Here is an 18,045-nt window from a genome sequence, read left to right as displayed (position 1 = left end):
TTTTGCAAGGACATGTTCCATATATGCTACGTACTGTACTAGAGCCAAAGTTTAGGTAATATTGTAAGTAAGAACATCTATAGTGGTAGATATTTAGGTATGGTTCTTTATGAATATTTGGATACTTGACACTTAATTATATGTACATCTAAAAACATTCTTGTTCGACTTTTTTTTCCTCTTTTTCCATGATTGGCATCTTTTATACTCCAAAATTATGATCCATTTTTTAAGAAATAGTTCTAGTGTTAAAATGCTTTTTTGTTCCAATGATGCAAATGGAGCTTATTCTTAAGTGAAGAATCCTCTTATTATGGAATACAAAGATTCTTAAGTAGAAAACGTGAGAAGATAGTGTTTTCTTTTTATTTTTATCCTACCTCATGCTTTCCTGTTTTATATTTTTCATGATATGTTTCCTCTGTCAAAGCTGTATAATCTTCAATCATCATCATATGCATTGATAATAAAGCTTGTCAACTGAATGTTCTAACTTGTTTTCATTTTGTAGGGTTGCTATGTTTGCATAATAATAGGATACTGTGAAGGAGGCAAAAGCTTCGTCGATTATAATGACTTTTCAAGGAAAATGCTCTTCATTTTAATATCTATACTTGATCAAAATAGATTTTTCATAGCTTGTAATATAGGCTAAGGTTTAAGGTTTTGAAAGAAAATGATAGACAAGCCCTAAGTATGTGTTTAAAGATAATCAAACCAATAACCATTTCTTATGAAGGGTTTCTTTTGGAGACATTTGTCATATCTCTTCGCAAATATTTCCATTCCAGCATATTATTTACTTCTTTTTTTTTTCTTTTTTCTTTCTTTTTTTTCTTTCTTTTTTCTTTTTTTCACTATTTTTCTTTTCTACATTCAATGATACAAGTTCAAAATCTTTTGAAACTTAATTTATTTAACATTTTCCCCTCAACATAAGATATTACTTCTTTGTTCTTGAAATTGGGTTTCATTGCATATTATTTTTTAATAGATCCCTTCTTACCTTTGTCCCTCAATGTAAGGGTGATCTTTGATGAAGGTTCATTTAGAAAAACTTCATTTAACTCGAAAGGGTAGCAAATGGATTATTTTTGTATTTGAAAAGAGATGATAAAAGATGGCCATTTTTATACAGAAAAAAATTTTTGTTCTGTAGATATTAATTATCTTTTAGAAATTAGTTCCTTACTTCACTCAGGCGAGATTTCTTTTGCACTTGGGTGAAGTAAGTGCCTACACCACACCTTGCACCTTTGACAACACTGAGGTAGAAAAGGGCTTGATTCTTGCTTTTCTAGAGAGCATGAATTTAAAACTGTTGAATGTGTACAAATTCGATCATGGACCATGTTAATTCATCTTGTCTTTTTATTGGGTTTTTCTTATTTTATGATTTGAAGACAAGCAGTTTGGTAAGGTTGTGTACTCGAAAATAGTAATGACAATGGTGCTAGTTGGAATGTGTTCCACTTCCACATAACCCCTTTGAATTCATTGAACTTCTTGTTTATTGTCAAGATGGATGCATTCTCTAATGCCAAATTGCCTGCTGACTTGATCAGGAAATGTGGCTAAAGGATGCTGTGCTTTCTCTGTTTCCTGATACAGGAGATGGTTCTCCCTCTTCGGTAAGAGCAAAATGATTAAGTTATCAGATTGACAGGGAAGTTTTAATATGTGTACATGTCTGCAGGCCAACTATTTTGATAGTAAAAGAAAAGCTCCTGGGAGCAAGAAAGTAAAGGATCCCCTCAAACCATGCCCAATCTAGGCCATAGATCATCGTCTAATGCCCTTGCATCAGAAAGGAGAGGTTTTGAGGATTCTCTTCCCCATATAAAATCTTCTCTACATATCACATCAGCTGTTAAACAATTAGCGCCAACCGATTTGCAGAGCTCTTTAGTAACGAGTGAGAATAGCAGCGGAAGCAATGCTAGTAGCAGTGGAGGCAATGCTAGTGCATCGTCTGTTCAATTGAAAAGAAAATTTGGAGTAAACAGAATAAAGCCTGGGAAAGCTGACTGTCACAGAGGAATGTGACTGAAAGAGTAACCTTTGTTGCTGTATTAGGGTGCATTATTTTCACTAGCTTTAAGCTATTAGGAATGAGATTAAGTGGGGTCAGGCGTATGTCAATATGGGCCTGTAGTAAACCACATATGAACACAAGTTCCCTAAGCTGTAAACAAGATTCTTTATTCATTTACAATGTTGGCTTTACTCATATCAAGAAAAATGGTATTGGTGGTAGGATAAAGAAACTTTTGGAAGTGGGCAAGGTTCAATTCAGGAACCCTTCAGATGCTAGGAATTCACAAAGTGCCTGCCTTCCTGCTAGTCTGTCAACCTCCGTAATGGCAATGGACAGGAAGCAAATGCCTGTGGAAGAAGCTGAAGCTCTTGTAAGGCAATGGCAAGCAATTAAAGCTGAAGCTCTGGGACCTAAACATCAGGTTCATAGCCTCTCCGAAGCCCTTGATGAATCTATGTTAATTCAGGTAAAACCTATTGAATGAGAATGGTCTCATTTGATTTTATGCTTTTGTTATATTAACAATAAGATATATGATACATTAACCCTCCCTTGTCTCCCTGCCTAACCCACCAGAACCCCATAAAGGAGGGAAGGGGAAAAAGAAGTGTCTGTTGTTGATAAGTGATTGTGTGCTTTGTATAATATGAGAACTCATTTTGCCACCTCTGTACTATTTGGAAAATATAAATATTGCTTCTGGAGAAATACATAGGGTTTTAGACATTTAATATTGATGAGAGTACACTAGCGGTGATTTAGTTGCCTTTTTCAATAGTTGCCAGGAAATATTGAAATTATCTTTGATTTCATTTCCTGATGCAGTGAAATATAATGGTGGTTTCAACCTTTAATTAGGTGTTCAATGTGGAAAATAAAAAACTTGAAAGCTTTAAAAGTCAAAGAAATGTAATAAATGCACTCTAAATGTATATTTGAGTTCTTACTAAACAAAGATTAGCTCAAATCAAAATCAAGATTGAACCATTTCGGAGTTCTTTAAAATTCAAAATCTAAACCTGTGCAAGGCACTAACTCTGAATTCATAATGTGTAAAAATGTTGGTATGTTTATTTCAAGATTCTATTCCTGGAGGTGGAAATAACACTTCATAGCTAAACCCGGGCTATTTTTGTTCACATAATTGGTCTGCAGTGGCAAGCTTTGGCTGATACAGCAAAAGCTAGATGTTGCTATGGGAGATTTGTTTTGTTGCAACTGACCATTCCGCGAGCAGACATTCTATTGGATATAAAAAAGGGGGAGACGGCTGAAATTGAGGCTCTCCTAGAGGAAGCAGCGGAGCTTGTTGATGAATCTCAGCCAAAGAATCCTAATTACTACAAGTGAACAAACCAACCTAGGCTTACTGCATTTTTGGAACTCAGATCATAAATGCTGCTATGTGTTAGATTATCATTTATACAACATTGAAAGTATGCTGAGGGAAAATTTCTACATGTATGTTGCCATGCATTAACATTATATCGTGGCTCCAGTTAAATCTGTGTGACAACTAGCTATATTCCTCTATTATCTTGCATTTTCTGCATGTTATATGTTACTTAAAATTGTCCTGAAAACCTAAATTCGAAACTGTTCTAGCAATCTTTGGACTAAATTGTTTACTCCTTTGGTTGCAGCACTTATAAAATCCGCTATATTCTTAGAAGGCTAGATGATGGATCGTGGAAATTCTGTGAAGGTGACATTGAAATGCCATCATGACATAGCATTCTGGAAAATATGTAACAAGCCACGATCAGTTGACCTCTAATCTTCTGTTATCTTAGCTACTAGTCTTGGACCTTTGCAGATGCAAATCTCCAAGGCAGGGCTGGATGTTGTACCATTAATATTTTTTCTCATCTTACTTACCATCTTTATCGACATATACTCCTATCTTTATTTTTATTTTGCTTTTTGGTAGTACTAACCATATTTCAATTTACGAGTTTGTTAGTCAATGTTTTATGTTTTTTATTCTATGTGTTGGTCTTACTTTAAACATTTTCTTAGCATGGAGTGCTTTATATGTATTTGATTGATTCTTTTTGCCCTTGTAAATTGTATGCATATTGTTAATTTGATTTTTTTTAGCCTTTACGTAGTATGTCTAATTGAATATATTTCTGCAAATTCATAGATAAATATTTTCAAAGAAACACATTATTGCCTAGAAATGATTAATGACTAATAAAAAATTTAAGAAGATCATATTTTATACAATAGATTTAAGAGGTGAAATTTTGGAGATACAGAGCTGTTTTTCTTTTTAAGTTTTTGCAAAGAGCTTTATGCAGTTTATTTTTTCTATTTCACTCAATTTAATTGTATTCACAAAATTGTCACTTTTTAAAGAATAATTAATAAACTGCTTCTTGTAACATATTTTGATCTACAATAATGTTTAATGATTAAATATCTTTTAATTTATTTTACTTAAAATAAGTTTTTTTTATCAATATCTGACTGACAATTATCATATACTAATCAAGTATATTGAGCTATTTGAGTTTCATTAAATCACAAAATTTGAACGGTTATGCTTGCTTATATATAATCTGCTTTCTTGGTTGAATATAATTGGTTGAATATATTGAGTTATTTGATTTCTATTAAATTACAAATTCCTTTCCCATTCTACTTATAAATCAATATCCTAAAAAAATATTTGAATTGCATTTTAATAATCGATACAAAAAACAAGATGAGTCCTAATTCTAATAAAATGAATTTGAGCTTACATTCGTACTTTAAGCCTTTTAATTGAACTTTTAAATGTTAATTCCTAATTGTCTCAATAATAAAATTAAATTAATTATGAATTCATAAAAATGATTCAAAAATGATTAATTCCAAATAAATTTAAACAAACTCGATTCAATTAATATGTTTAAATTGACTCAAATCAAAATGTTAAAATCAAATTTAAAAATTGAACAACTCGAATTGACACAAACAAAAATTAAAGGTTTATAACACATTTCATTATATTTGACCATGTCATTCAAAGGCTAAATTAGACTACAAACAAATGCAACAATTAACAACTTCATAAGCACTTGTACTAGGTTGCAAGGCTTCTCCTGTTTAAAAAGTGACATAGTAAAAGCTTCAAATCGTGATGCAATGGGACACCATGGGTATCCCCATCATTGCCCTTGCGTGCAATGTGTCTCAGGTGGCAACGGAAGCATACAACTTCAACAGGTTACAATCTAAATATTCAAAACCAACTAACCACCTCAAGGAAAAAAAATAAAAAAATAAAACCCTGCATAGCATGATCTCTCTCTTGCTCCCTGGCTACGACACTTGTTTTCAAAGATAATTGGGAAAAAATGAATGGCAGCTTGCATGAAGGACAGACATTCCGTGTCACTAAAGTATATAATTAAAACTTAAGCTAAAGATTAGTCTTTATAGCAGTCTTTTGAACTCTTATCAAAAGGGTAACTAAAGCATAACCAAACATCGGGTAAATTATAACTTAAGAAATCATGATGCTTTCACAATTTTCATAGATTTCCTTAGACCGATGATGTGACAATCAGCAAGGAGCTTCTTTCATTTACGTTCTCCTGATCTTTGAAAATGTTCCAGTCTCAGAGAAGTAAGTGCTTTGAGTTCCGCTGCCAAGCTGATGTGCATGAGCTTGAGGGTTTGTGAGCTCAATCCCCTTGAGAATAAAGACGCCAATCATTACCGACATACACAGACAAAAAACAATGCATGTTTGATTCACATAAAAATAAGTTCAACCTAAGACTTTTGCCAACCCCTTCCTACTCTCCAAGGAAAATAGAGAAAACCATCATCAAAAGTTATAGTTCTAAATTTTAGAAGGATCAAAGTTACATCCCAAGACATAGCCAGTCAGCCTCATATGAGGCGATAGAATACATATACATCAATCAGGCTAAAAGATAAATCCTCCAAAATTAGTTACATGCCTACAAACATACTACTACATGTAACATATGCCATGTGCCTCAAAATAACCGAAACCCAGCCCCATTTTCCTTGGTTTTCCACATCACCAGAACCCTCTCCTATTACTAAAGTCAAGAATGCAAAATCACCAACCTAAAGAAAGTCTCATCCAGGTTTTCATGTAATTTCACCTCTACTTCAAGCAACTTAAACAGCTTTAACATAAACTCTTCACCCTTACATTGAAATCTAAATGCTAAACCCTTTCTTGCACCTAATAAAAGCAATGCAGGTAGACTTCTCAAATATTTCCTATGCTGAATATGTAATAAAAAATACAACAGAATACTGACATCCCTGTTAGTTTATGGTCAAAGTAGAGGAAGCTAATTACCTGCACGGGTGTGAATGCCAAACTTGAAGTCAGTCCGGAAGTAGCACCACTGCTTCCATAACGCTTTTCCTTGAACCTGACGTAAAGAGAAAAAAAAAAACCCACAAGAGCAACATGAAAGGTTGAGTTCGAGAAATGAATACCTAAACTATTGAACAAAACTAACTGATCAAGGAACACAACAAATGACTTCCAAACTTATAGTCTTAATAACAGGAACAGGAAAACCTACTTCTTGGCAACTTTGGCTGCAAGTTTGCTCTGACCAACTGATACACGCAGTTTGCCACTCCCAGCCTGACCAAGCATTCCATAACCTTCACCTAGTCCGTCACCTAGTATCAAATAAATAAATAAATAAATAAACAGTAAGAAAATAGTGGGAAATAGGTTCTTGGTCCTCAAATAAATTACTAAACTATCCACCTTTTAGAAATATGATAGGAAATTAACTCCTTGTAACATGAACATGATTCAGAACTAGAAATTTCATGGATAGAAAGAAAAAGAGAAATACTTAGGCATGCATGTATTTGCATGATTAGAGCCTGCATGCTTATTGAAGACCCACAACAGGGCTTTCAAGATTTTGATTCTTCAGAAGATGGACAAGTCAATGTTTTACCTAAAGAGCTCTCCTCCGGTACACCAAATTGCATCCTGTTTGCCAGCTTCCTCATGTCTGTTATAGCATACCTGAAAATAATAAATATATATACTTGTCAGACAAACAAAATGCAAATTGCACAAACAAATAACAACAATAAGATAAAAATAAATTAGCATGCTAAAGTAATCAAACTGAAAAAGCCACCTCTCCTTCATCTTCCTTAACCGACGGCCACCCCTCTTTTTCTTAGGCTCAGAATCAGGAACAGGAAGCGGTTTAGGCTGCTTTGCAGGAGGTGGTTCTTGCCACTTTTCAATTTTCTTATGGATCTCTTCTTTTAAAGATCTTCCACCATTCCCCGATGGATCCCCTCTAGTAGAATCTATACGTGCTGCAAGTGTGGCTTTTGAAGCCAAGATACGGCAAGCACGACTCCTCAAAGCTGGGGGTGTAGTTTGAAAAATCTCTGTCTGTTCAATATAACCAACACGAAATTGCGATGTTGCAGTAGAAAACCCCGCAAGGGTCTTTTTCTTTGCACCAAGCAGCTGAACGTTACAAGCAGGCATCTTGGCTAATGCTAAAAGACCTCCAGCAGTACCCATAAGTTTAGCTGCAACAGCACTTCCAACAATAGTTGAAAGATTTGGTGCAATATATCCCATTCTACTTTCTACAAAATCAAGGACTTTTTTCTTTGCAGCATCCAGAACGAGAGCACGATCACATGCATCAATAGTTTTTTGAAGAACATCTTCTGGAAGTGGCTTGCCACTAGTAGTTGAAGCTGTAACTGAAACAACCATAATGATGGCTGAAGGCAAAAGTCCTTCCAGATCAACCAGGGTTAAATCCGTCTCATTGCCAATCTTTTTCACTACACGGGCGTAATCAATCGGATGATGCACAAGTGATTCAAGCTCGGGAAACTTCAACCGGTATTTGTCACGTATAAAATTATGGATAATAACAATCTCATTCTCAATATCAACCGATAGTGCATTACAGTCCACAATCAGCTGATATTCAGGATCATCTTCCAGAACCATTCCCTGATTCGAAAAGTCAGAACCCTTCCCAAGGGCATCTTCCACTTTCTGCATTATGTTAAACAGAACTAAGAACGGAAATATTCAAGACAAACTCAAGCACACAAAAATTCAGTAAATCTTTTTACACACAAAATTAGAGCTTGTCTCTCTATAATAACAGGATACAAAGCAATCAAGTATGCTAAATATAAGACTTCAACAACCAATAAGAAAACAAAAGCAATTGTCAAGGCATGAAACTAACCTGCATTATATCAATGTATCTCTGAGTTTTTTGCAATTTCGAAACACTGTCCAGATCATCGTAGTTAAGGGCTTCGATATCGGCCAGGTCACCATCAATATCTTCTTCCATGTTTGTGACATCATCATTTTCTTCCTCCTAAGAGATTGATATGAATATCACTGTTAATATTAATTATCAATTAAAAAAAAAGCTGAAATTCACACAGGAAAGAGAAGTACGATTCCAACTCACAAGAACTGTTAGTATTAATTATCAATTAAAAAAAAAGCTGAAATTCACACAGGAAAGAGAAGTATGATTTCAACTCACAACAACTATTAATATTAATTATCAATTAAAAAAAAAAACTGAAATTCAAGGGTTTTTTCCCAAACAAAGGTATTTTGTAATCTTATTTCCTTGAGTGGTGTACTTTTAGACTTTATTCCCAAAAGCGTGTAGTGTTATACAGTTAAATCCTTGTCAGCAAAAAAATTCCACATCACTTTTCTTTCTTCCATCCCCCTCTTCTCTAGCCTCCTGCGATTTCGGTGAGTCTTTGACTATTTAATTTCTCTTTCATTTTTATCTTTTGCCTACAGCAAGGACATTGGCTAAGAATGAAATAATAGCCTCCAAAAATTAAATATTGAGAAAGTATAACGAAAAAAATCCAAATACAAAACAATTTAAGGTCACTCTTGATTAAGCTTTGTTGTTCCCCTTCTAAATCCAGCAATTCCTGTATGCAATGGATAATTCTCTTTCATAAGAAGAAGATACCTTAAAAAATTTCAAATAATAAAAATACCCATTGAATAGATCATTTGAATGGTTCTCTTTCATTGACAGTGAAAGCAAAAAATCATCATTAAGCAAATTATTTCCAAGATATAGACTTTGTGGATGTGGGTGAGGTTTTGAAATAAAGTAAAACAATCTACTATATTGGTTTCTGTTTCTAATTTTTTTTCTCAACCATAAAGATCATTTTTATTCATAAAAAGTCAGCAATTACAATACATAAAAGCCTGATTCAAAAAGATCAGCAAAACAAAGACTCAATAAGCCAACAACAGCTCATACCAAATCTTCCTCTAAAAATCAAAATAGCTTACAACCAAACAAAAAAGAAACCAGCTCAATCCACCCAACTTAGCTAAAGAGTTAGCAAAACATTAGCTTTTCTAAACATATGAACAAAATCAATTCACTCCAATCTTCTTACTAAGCTTATCAATCTCATTCAAGTGTCCCATTTCTTCCAAAGTCTGAATTCAAACTTTATAGACCCAAGACAATGCTATCATTGAGTGAGAATCAGCAAAAAAAAAAAGAACACTTTTTAAACCAAGAAGACTTTGAAAAACCTGCAGCACCATTATAATTACCTAGATATCAGCAATATTAACATCTTGTAAACCAAGCAATCCAAAAAAAAAAAAAAACATTCCAAAAACTCAACTAGAATAATCCCTTAATTCCCCAACACATATTGCCTTACATTGTTTTCCTTTAACTCAAAACCAACCTTAAACTCAAACCTTTTAAAGGGACATGTCATGAGAACATACATGATACTTTTGACTCCACTAAAGATAAAAAAAGGGATAGTATTGAGGACATAGCAAATCATTCCCTCTATAGCAACTTTTCTTGACACGTCTAGAAAACAGCATAGCAAATTGATATTCTCCATAAGCCTCATTATGCAACCTCCCAACATCCCAATATCCATTTTGCGAGATAGCACTCAAAATGATCCAGACGTTGATCCAGAAAACAGGGGTCGCAGCAAACTTCAAGAAGAAATTAAATACAATTGCCTTAGAAGCTTATCATTTTCCATCATCCAAGCCAAAGTTCACTTCCATCCCAAGATCATCACGAAAATTCTTTTGCACTCAATCTGTTGTCTGCCAAATTAGCTAACTCAATCACCTATCAAATTTATCACAATTATTGAAATGAAACATCACCACCTAAAGCAAACCTAAATTTGCTTTACAGCCTCAAATTCCAAAAATCCACCCCATAACATCAATTAATTATCAACCAAATCTCATGAAACCAAACATTTACCACAAAGTAATAAAATATATATAAGATCCATTCCCTTAATAAGAGCAAATCAATCATAGACCTAATATAGCTATAATTGATCATACCTAAGCTCTTACTAAAGAAACCATTTTCCCCTATTGATAAAAACACTCTCGATCTCCCACTAGCTAGAATTGAAACCCAATTACCATTATCAGAGTCTGATATCCTCTCAATTCTCCTATTATCAAATAACCCAGTTTAGTCTCCTGGATAAAGATGGGTTTTCTATCCCACCTTAGTGTTTAGAGCTTTAGGATCTTGAAATTGATTTCTTTTTTAAAATTCCAAAAGATTGATCTCTGTTAATAATAAAGAAGAAGAGTAAATCCTTTCCAATTGAATTTTGAGAGGATTATACTTAATTAAATATTTTTTATTTTTTATCTGAGGTGGAGTCTATATGTACATACTACCACAATTTAGGAATTATGTTTAAAACAACTCTAACTTAGTAAATTAGGTTAATGAGTGCCTTAGTTGAGAAAAAAACTCTGAAATTCATACAGACTCACAAGAACATCAGCTTCGTTGTCCGATAATTCGTCAAGGTCCGCAAGAAATGAATCAGCTAGAGTTGCCTGTAAATCAACCAGTAAAAAAATTAGAAGGTGAAAAGAAATTCTAAAATAAGCGTTCCGAGAAACTTAAAGGCAAAAAGGAAATTATAATAAGAAGAAAACTAACCATCTGGATTCGCGAGGAGTCTTCTAGGGTTTAACCCTGGCCAAGGAGATAAGCGAAAACAAATTAGATCTTCAAATTTCCCTGTTCGCGAGGAGTCTTCTAGGGTTTTCAAAAAATACGATAAGTTTTTTTTTTTTTTTTTTTTTTTTTTTTTTTTTTCGGCAGAGAAAAAAGGGGGAGTGGGAGAGGCTGGGTCGAACCGCAGCCGTATTTCTCCCTACGACTATTTTGGCCAGCAGGCCACGAAGTTTATTTTGAATTTGCGTTTTAGGTGAACTTTATATTACAAGAAACTTTTTTGATGTTTGATGTTTTAAATTACTAAACTTTATATTTAGTAAAATCATGCTAAATATAAAAAATGTTTCCTTATCATCATATTTTTATTGTCATGTCAACATTCGAAAAAAATTAAAAAATATTACTTAATTTAAAAAGATCTAAAATATTTTAAAATTTTGAAAAATTACAAATTATAAAATTTTGAAAAATTAAAAAAACAAAAAAATTTAAAAGAAATCTAACCATTTTTTAAACATTCCAAAAAATTCAAAAATAAAATTTGAAAACTAAAAAATAGTAGAATTTTTTAAAAATTTTGAATATCTCAAAAAAATGAATTTTAAAAAGTCAAAAAAAGAAACAGATATAAAATTTTTTGAATATTTAAAAAAATATTTTAAAATTTTAAAAAATAAATTCTAAAAATTTCTAGAAAATAAAAAAAAGTAAAAAATTTCCAAAATTTTTATAAAATATAAAAAATTAAAATATATAAAATCCAAGAAATTTTTGAAATATTAAAAAATACTAATAAAAAAAATCTGACAACTTAAGAAATAAAAATTTTAAAATCTGAAAAACAAAAAAAAAAAAAAGATCTAAAGAGTAAAATTTTATTTTCATATTGTTTTTAATTTTTCAAAATTTTAAATTTTCCTGGATTTTTAAAAACTTTCAATTTTTTGAAAATGTTAATTTTTAATTTTTTGTAGTTTTATTTTTTTGAAATTTTTTTAATAATTTTTCTTTTTTTAAAATTTTTACTATTTTTATAATTTAATAATTTATTTTTGAAATTTTAAATTTTTTAGAATTTTATAAAAATTTTCATTCTCTTAAATATTTGGAATTTTTTCATTTTTTTTGTAATTTTTTATTTTTTATTTTTAATTTTCCTAGAACTTTTTTAAATTTTTTAAGATTTTTTTTTTAAATTCTTTTGTAATTTTAATGTGATAACTATGATGTGATAAAAACCAAACGTTTTTTATCTGTGTTATGAATTTATTGGTTATTAATATCATGTTAATAATTTAAATAACAATATTTGTTTGAAGTATTAAAATTTATGACAAAATAAAATTTTAAATATTTAATTATACATTTTATTTACATAAATATTGAATTGATTAAAAGTGTAGGATAAAAAAAAAAAGGATTATTTTCATATTTAACTTGGCTAGAAAGTTCGATTAAGAGCAAAAACAAGTAGAAGTTTCTGGTTTTGGGTTTTTATATTTTTTAAATTGTTCTACTTTTTGTGCCATTTATTTATTGCCAAGTGATTGGGCCTTTATATAGGTCTGGTAATCTTTTTCCTTTCGTACTATAAAGAATTGACTACATTAGGCTGAAACTCACTTGAAACGTTGATTATCTTTTCCAAATTTAATTAGTCTCATGGATATAAATTCTTCATTAACTATTTATAAAAATGATGATTGAGCTAAAATTTGATTCAAGGTGTGCTTCTTATGAGTTTTTGCAAGGGATGATGGTTCAATGGTTAATAAGTGTTTCATTTAATTGAAATAAATTTGAATTTGCTTGACATTGATTTTTTTTGTTAAGGCATTGTATTTGAAAATTGAAATCTTGATTGGAGAAGCTTCAACTATGTTTAATTGATGTCTTGATATAGTTTTTGCTTATTTGTTGTTTGTTCAATTAAATCAAGTTCTCTTTTTCAATTAAGGATTCCATGAGTAGCGATTGGAAGTTATCAGGAAACAAGTAATAGAGAAGAAAATCCCAACTGTCATGCTTCATCCAAACCTTCTCCTCTTGTGGGTAAGATTATCAAACTTATTTGCGTTACATTACAATAAATAAAGGAAATAATCCTGGACTAGGCATAATAAACAAAGTTTTGAGAAGTGACACCTAGTGTTGGGCAGGCCATTGGGCTATCTCCTAATCCAAAATAAACACAAATGAAAGTATGCAAAACTATCTTCTGCCGTCAGGAGTCGAACTTGGAATTTCAAACTAAAGAAATTGAACCATTTGAGCTACAACGGGAGTCATATGCCAATGATTTTATACAATTATGGTAATGTCAGTTACATCAAACCTGGAATTTAGGGACACCAAAACTTAACCAGTTGGCATAATCATAATTAGATCCAGGCTCAATCCTGGATTACATCAAACTATAGAATTGATTTTAACTTTGGTCCAAAGAAGGCATAAATCAATCCAAGTTACAACATTTTGAGGGTCGCGTGAATTGGTGGTCCATGGATTGATTTCTTATTTTCTTAACCTTGGATCATGCTAATCCCTATTATTAGTAAATAATACATCATTGGTCATGATTAGATGTCATTCTCCAATTTTCCTGGAAATCCCTTCTTAAAAGAGAAAAAATGTTTAAGATTAAAAAAAAAATCATCTATAAAATTTGGGCTAAAAAAAATTAGTCTAATGGTCTAAATTAAGTCCAACTCAATACAAAAAATTAATTCTAATTGAGTTAAAAGTGATTAATTAGTAATCAAAGTTAAAATGATTGATCATAATTGGAGCTCAAATCGAAATGGGACCATTGAATTCATATTATTAAGGGTCTGATTGAAAGAAAATATCCATGATACTTGGACTTAAATTAAATTTAAGCCTTAGATAATCCAATCTGAATACAATTCCATGATCGTTAACCTTTGCTAGAGAAAATCTAGCTTGGTAACTGATATGGACAATTATCAACATATGTGCATTTGGTGCTTGAAGGATGTTTAGCACAAGGGTTGAGGCAAGGCTAAAATTCAATCAGGGAGATTTCAATATAATTTCTAGTATCTACAAAAGCTGCTAAAACAAAGGGTTAGTGGAGGATAAAGTTTAGCGTTAGTGAAGATTTTTCAGCCTTCATCTAAAACAGTTATTAACATTCATGCACTCGAAGAGGTTTAGCTTCAAGGTAAGGAATTCAAATATTCTTGACAAAAATATTCATCAAGCAATTACATAGAATTGAGAGCCTTCTGTCAAACAGTTTTTATCAATTATTGAGTATGCAAAGAGAAGAAAGTTACTGGGCAATAATTAAATTAAGAACTTAAAAAAAATTTTCATGTATAAATATAAGTTTTGCATATGTAAAACTGGTTCTAAAAATTACAATCATGTAATTTTAAAAATTACCTTATCTTTTTCATTTTTTTATGCTTTATCATTTATCTTCTAATGTATTATTTTTACTTTTCATGCACTTAAGCTATTTTTAACTTAGAAAATCATCTAACCTTCCTTTTTTTGTTGCCTATTTTCATTATCGCTAGAGTTATAAATGGTGAAAATCTTTTAATTTTAGAATAATCAAATCACCATAAAATTTTCTTCAAGAAATCAACCAACATAAGGTAATCTAATTTAAAAAAAAAAAAAAGAACAAAAGCAAAAGGTAATAATTGGCCAAAGACCACTATACTGTGCTTTAATAAGAAAAAAAGAAAAAAAAATGGACTGTGGTTAAGAGTTATAACAATTCGACTCTTCACAATAACTATCTAATATATGATTCCATGGCGTTAAAAATGGTGCATTCAGCCAAATTAAGCGTCGAGATTTGAAACATAAATCCAAACGTGCATAATAATTAATTAGTGGTACTTCATTCCTCTCAAATTCACTTTACCAAAAAACCTAATGGCACAATTATAAATTCAACCAATCCAAATGAATAGCCAAGAGCCAGCCTACCAATTAGTCAAGTATAGAAAGGAAAAAAGACAAAAAAAAATTAATATCCTAATAAAATTTTGAACTTTACCAAAAAAGTATAACTAAATCTTTAATATCTTGTTATATGAAAGTAAGGTTATAAATTTTTATTTCATTATAATTATATCTATTAAAATTTAAAAATGAATGAATAATATTTCATTAATAAAAATTTTCTATTTAAAAAACAAAAATTTTAACCTAACATTCTTTTCAAATATTTATCTTTCAACTTATTAAAATAAATTTAAGTAAACATTTTTTATAAACTAAATCATTTAATAAAAAATTTTTAATAAAAAATTAAATATTTTATATCACTAAATTTTTAATATAATAAAATAAAAATTTATAACTATATAATAAAATATCATAGATTTATTTTATTTTTCAGTAAAATTTGAAATATTATTTGAGAATTATTATAAAAAAAAATCTGGCAAGACAAGTGAAAAATAAACCAATCAATCTATGTTGAGGGCCCCTATTTTTTGTCGACCAAAATAGGAGAGAGAGAATTGCGATCAATGACCCGAAGGCCAGGTCAGGAAAGTCATCAGTGGGGATATATAATTTGACTTTTTTAAAGATCCAATTTAATTTCAAAGTTTTTTTTTTTTTTTTTGGTTATAATCCTTAAAATTGCATAAAATGTTTTTATTTATGGTGTTTGGTTGGATAAAAATAAAAGGATATGTTGTAGGCAAAATGATTATAGCAATTCCATCTTACAGGTGGTGAAGGACGTCATGAGCTACCGGCTGCATGGTATTCCTTTGCTAATAAATTTTTTTATCGTAGTTAAAATAAAGATTGTTGGATTAAATTTTTATTTTACAAGGTTAAATTTCTATAAAAATTATTTTTAGTAGAATTTTTCTTTTTTTGTATGAATAAAATATTAATTATCCAAAAAAATAGAATCATCAACAACATTATAATAGATCCAACTAGAGATGTCAATTTTATTCAAATTTAAAAAATTATTTGATTTTTATCCTTAATAGGAATAGAAATGAAGAGGAAGATGATTATGTTTTTAAATTTTTAATTAAAAATAAATATAAAAATAAAAATATAATATTTGTTTCGTACATATATTATATATTTATGTATTTAATATATTAATTTTTATTTAATAATATAAGTTTTATTTTAAATTTATAAAAACTAATAAATTTATATTTAAAAAAATACATATTTATAAAAATTATTTAAATATGAAAATAAAAATAAAAAAAAAACTTAAAAAATATTTTTTATTTTTTATTTTTTTAAAAATCATAAATATAAAATTATCTATACTTATTAAGTACCTAAAAAAATATAAATATAAATATAAAATACTTACGAAATATAAAGAAAAAATATATAATATAAAAAAACAAAATAAAAAATATTTTATGCATTTCCTACCTTGTCCTATCCTTAAATCCAACTCAAATCCAATTGTTCTTTCGAAAGTCCATCATTAAATTGTTGAAACGAAAGTTTTTTTATCTATATAAAAGTAGATTGATGATGTGACATTTTTATATCTAAAAATATTGTCTATGCATGATGGTGTGGCTTTTTACCTTCTTCTCAAGGTTCCCTTTCGTCTTATGCTTTCTTTTTTTCAATTGTCCATTGCACAAAGCTTAAAAAATCGATTGATGATCGTCACTGCCATTATCATACATCGAAAGTGGCCACAACTTATCGATGTCAAAATGACCACAAAATTCACCTTGATATTCTTTTTGATCTTTTTTTTATTATTATTGAAATTGAAAAGATAAATACAATTATAAAAAATAATATATCATAATAAATTTATAATAATACACAATAATCAATAATTAATAACATAAAAAAATAAAATATATCAAGATTTAAATAAAAAACCTTATATTGTAGAGAAAAAAATCACAAATCATTAAAAAAATCTCTATTATCAAATAAATTTTCCTATAACTCAAATTAAAGCTAACTAACAATTAGAAAGATAACTAAAGAAATCTCACTAAAAAAATGACTCAATAAATATACTCTGAATTTCTTTTTAGAAAGCTTCAAACCTAATCTTCACTATTTAAAATGTAGAACACTTAATCATGAATTTGCTAACAAAATTTCAACTAAATCGAATCACAGATTGATTTTTGTTCATCTGATAGCTCTCATTTTTCCCTTTTCTCTCTATTTTTTCTAGTTTCTTTTTCTTTTCTTTTCAATGCCACTACCCTTTATGCTTAAGTAGGCCCCACTTTTATTTATTATCTAGGGCTCAATTAAAAGACTAAGGCCTATGACCTTTAATTGGCCAAAAATGATAAGGTTGGACCCCACGTTCCTAACAATCTCCTTCTCTAACTCAATTAGAAGGAGATTTATCATCATAACAATTTCATTTGAAATTTACCTTGGTCAAAGAATCCATTCCGACCAAGTTACTATAGAGCTCAAGTTTTTTCCTGAAAAATATCTTAATCAACATATCTATTGTATTTTCATCAATATGGACTTTCTTTAACTACATCTTTTACTCCTCAATCATCGAATGTAGCCAATGATATCTAACATCAATGTGCTTCGTTTTAGCATGATATATAGTATTCTTACTCAAAATCTAATATATTTTGGCCATCACAAAATATCACATACTATTTTTGAGTCAACCCTAAATCAAGAAAAAAAAGATTTCATCCAAAGTATTTTTTTATCTACTCTGGTTATTGCTATATACTTAACTTTTATAATTGACAAGGTAACACATTTCTGTAACTTAGATTGCCAAGATGCAACTTCTTCTATAAAAGTGAACAAATATTTTGACATAGATTTCTTACCATTAAGATCACTTACCATGTCAGCATCAGTAAACCCTTCTAAAACTGATTGTGTAGTTCTATAACTTAAATATATTTTTTAGATACCCTTCAAATATCCAAAATCTATTTCACTATTTCCTAGTGAATTTTTCCTGGATTAGAAAGAAATCTGCTTACT

At 30.0% G+C, this 18,045-nt stretch overlaps 1 protein-coding gene and 1 pseudogene across 4 annotated transcripts; one reads left to right on the top strand and one right to left on the bottom strand.

Moving 5' to 3' along the window:
• The first annotated feature begins 1,539 nt into the window (after nt 1-1,539).
• On the top strand, nt 1,540-3,268 carry LOC111287775 (plastid division protein CDP1, chloroplastic-like; annotated as a pseudogene).
• A 1,722-nt stretch (nt 3,269-4,990) lies between these two features.
• LOC111287278 (U4/U6 small nuclear ribonucleoprotein Prp31 homolog) lies at nt 4,991-11,265 on the bottom strand. 4 transcript variants are annotated; one of them, XM_089759880.1, is made up of 8 exons: nt 11,047-11,265; nt 10,875-10,940; nt 8,275-8,435; nt 7,183-8,075; nt 6,994-7,064; nt 6,601-6,703; nt 6,369-6,444; nt 4,991-5,720 (listed from the first exon to the last, which is right to left on the bottom strand). In XM_089759880.1, the coding sequence occupies exons 3-8, from the start codon at nt 8,383-8,385 to the stop codon at nt 5,613-5,615; spliced, it is 1,362 nt and encodes a 453-aa protein (XP_089616006.1). In that variant the 5' UTR covers nt 8,386-8,435; nt 10,875-10,940; nt 11,047-11,265; the 3' UTR covers nt 4,991-5,612. The 4 variants fall into 4 exon arrangements, with proteins under 4 accessions (XP_089616006.1, XP_022733427.1, XP_089616004.1 ...); XM_022877692.2 differs by having other exon boundaries at nt 8,275-8,412; XM_089759878.1 differs by having other exon boundaries at nt 7,183-8,084; nt 8,284-8,412.
• Between the last annotated feature and the right edge of the window lie 6,780 nt (nt 11,266-18,045).

Source organism: Durio zibethinus, chromosome 4 (assembly GCF_047325235.1).
Source record: "Durio zibethinus cultivar Kanyao isolate XHJ-2024 chromosome 4, ASM4732523v1, whole genome shotgun sequence".
Taxonomy (NCBI): domain Eukaryota; kingdom Viridiplantae; phylum Streptophyta; class Magnoliopsida; order Malvales; family Malvaceae; genus Durio; species Durio zibethinus.
This window is presented reverse-complemented; position numbering and strand designations above follow the sequence as displayed.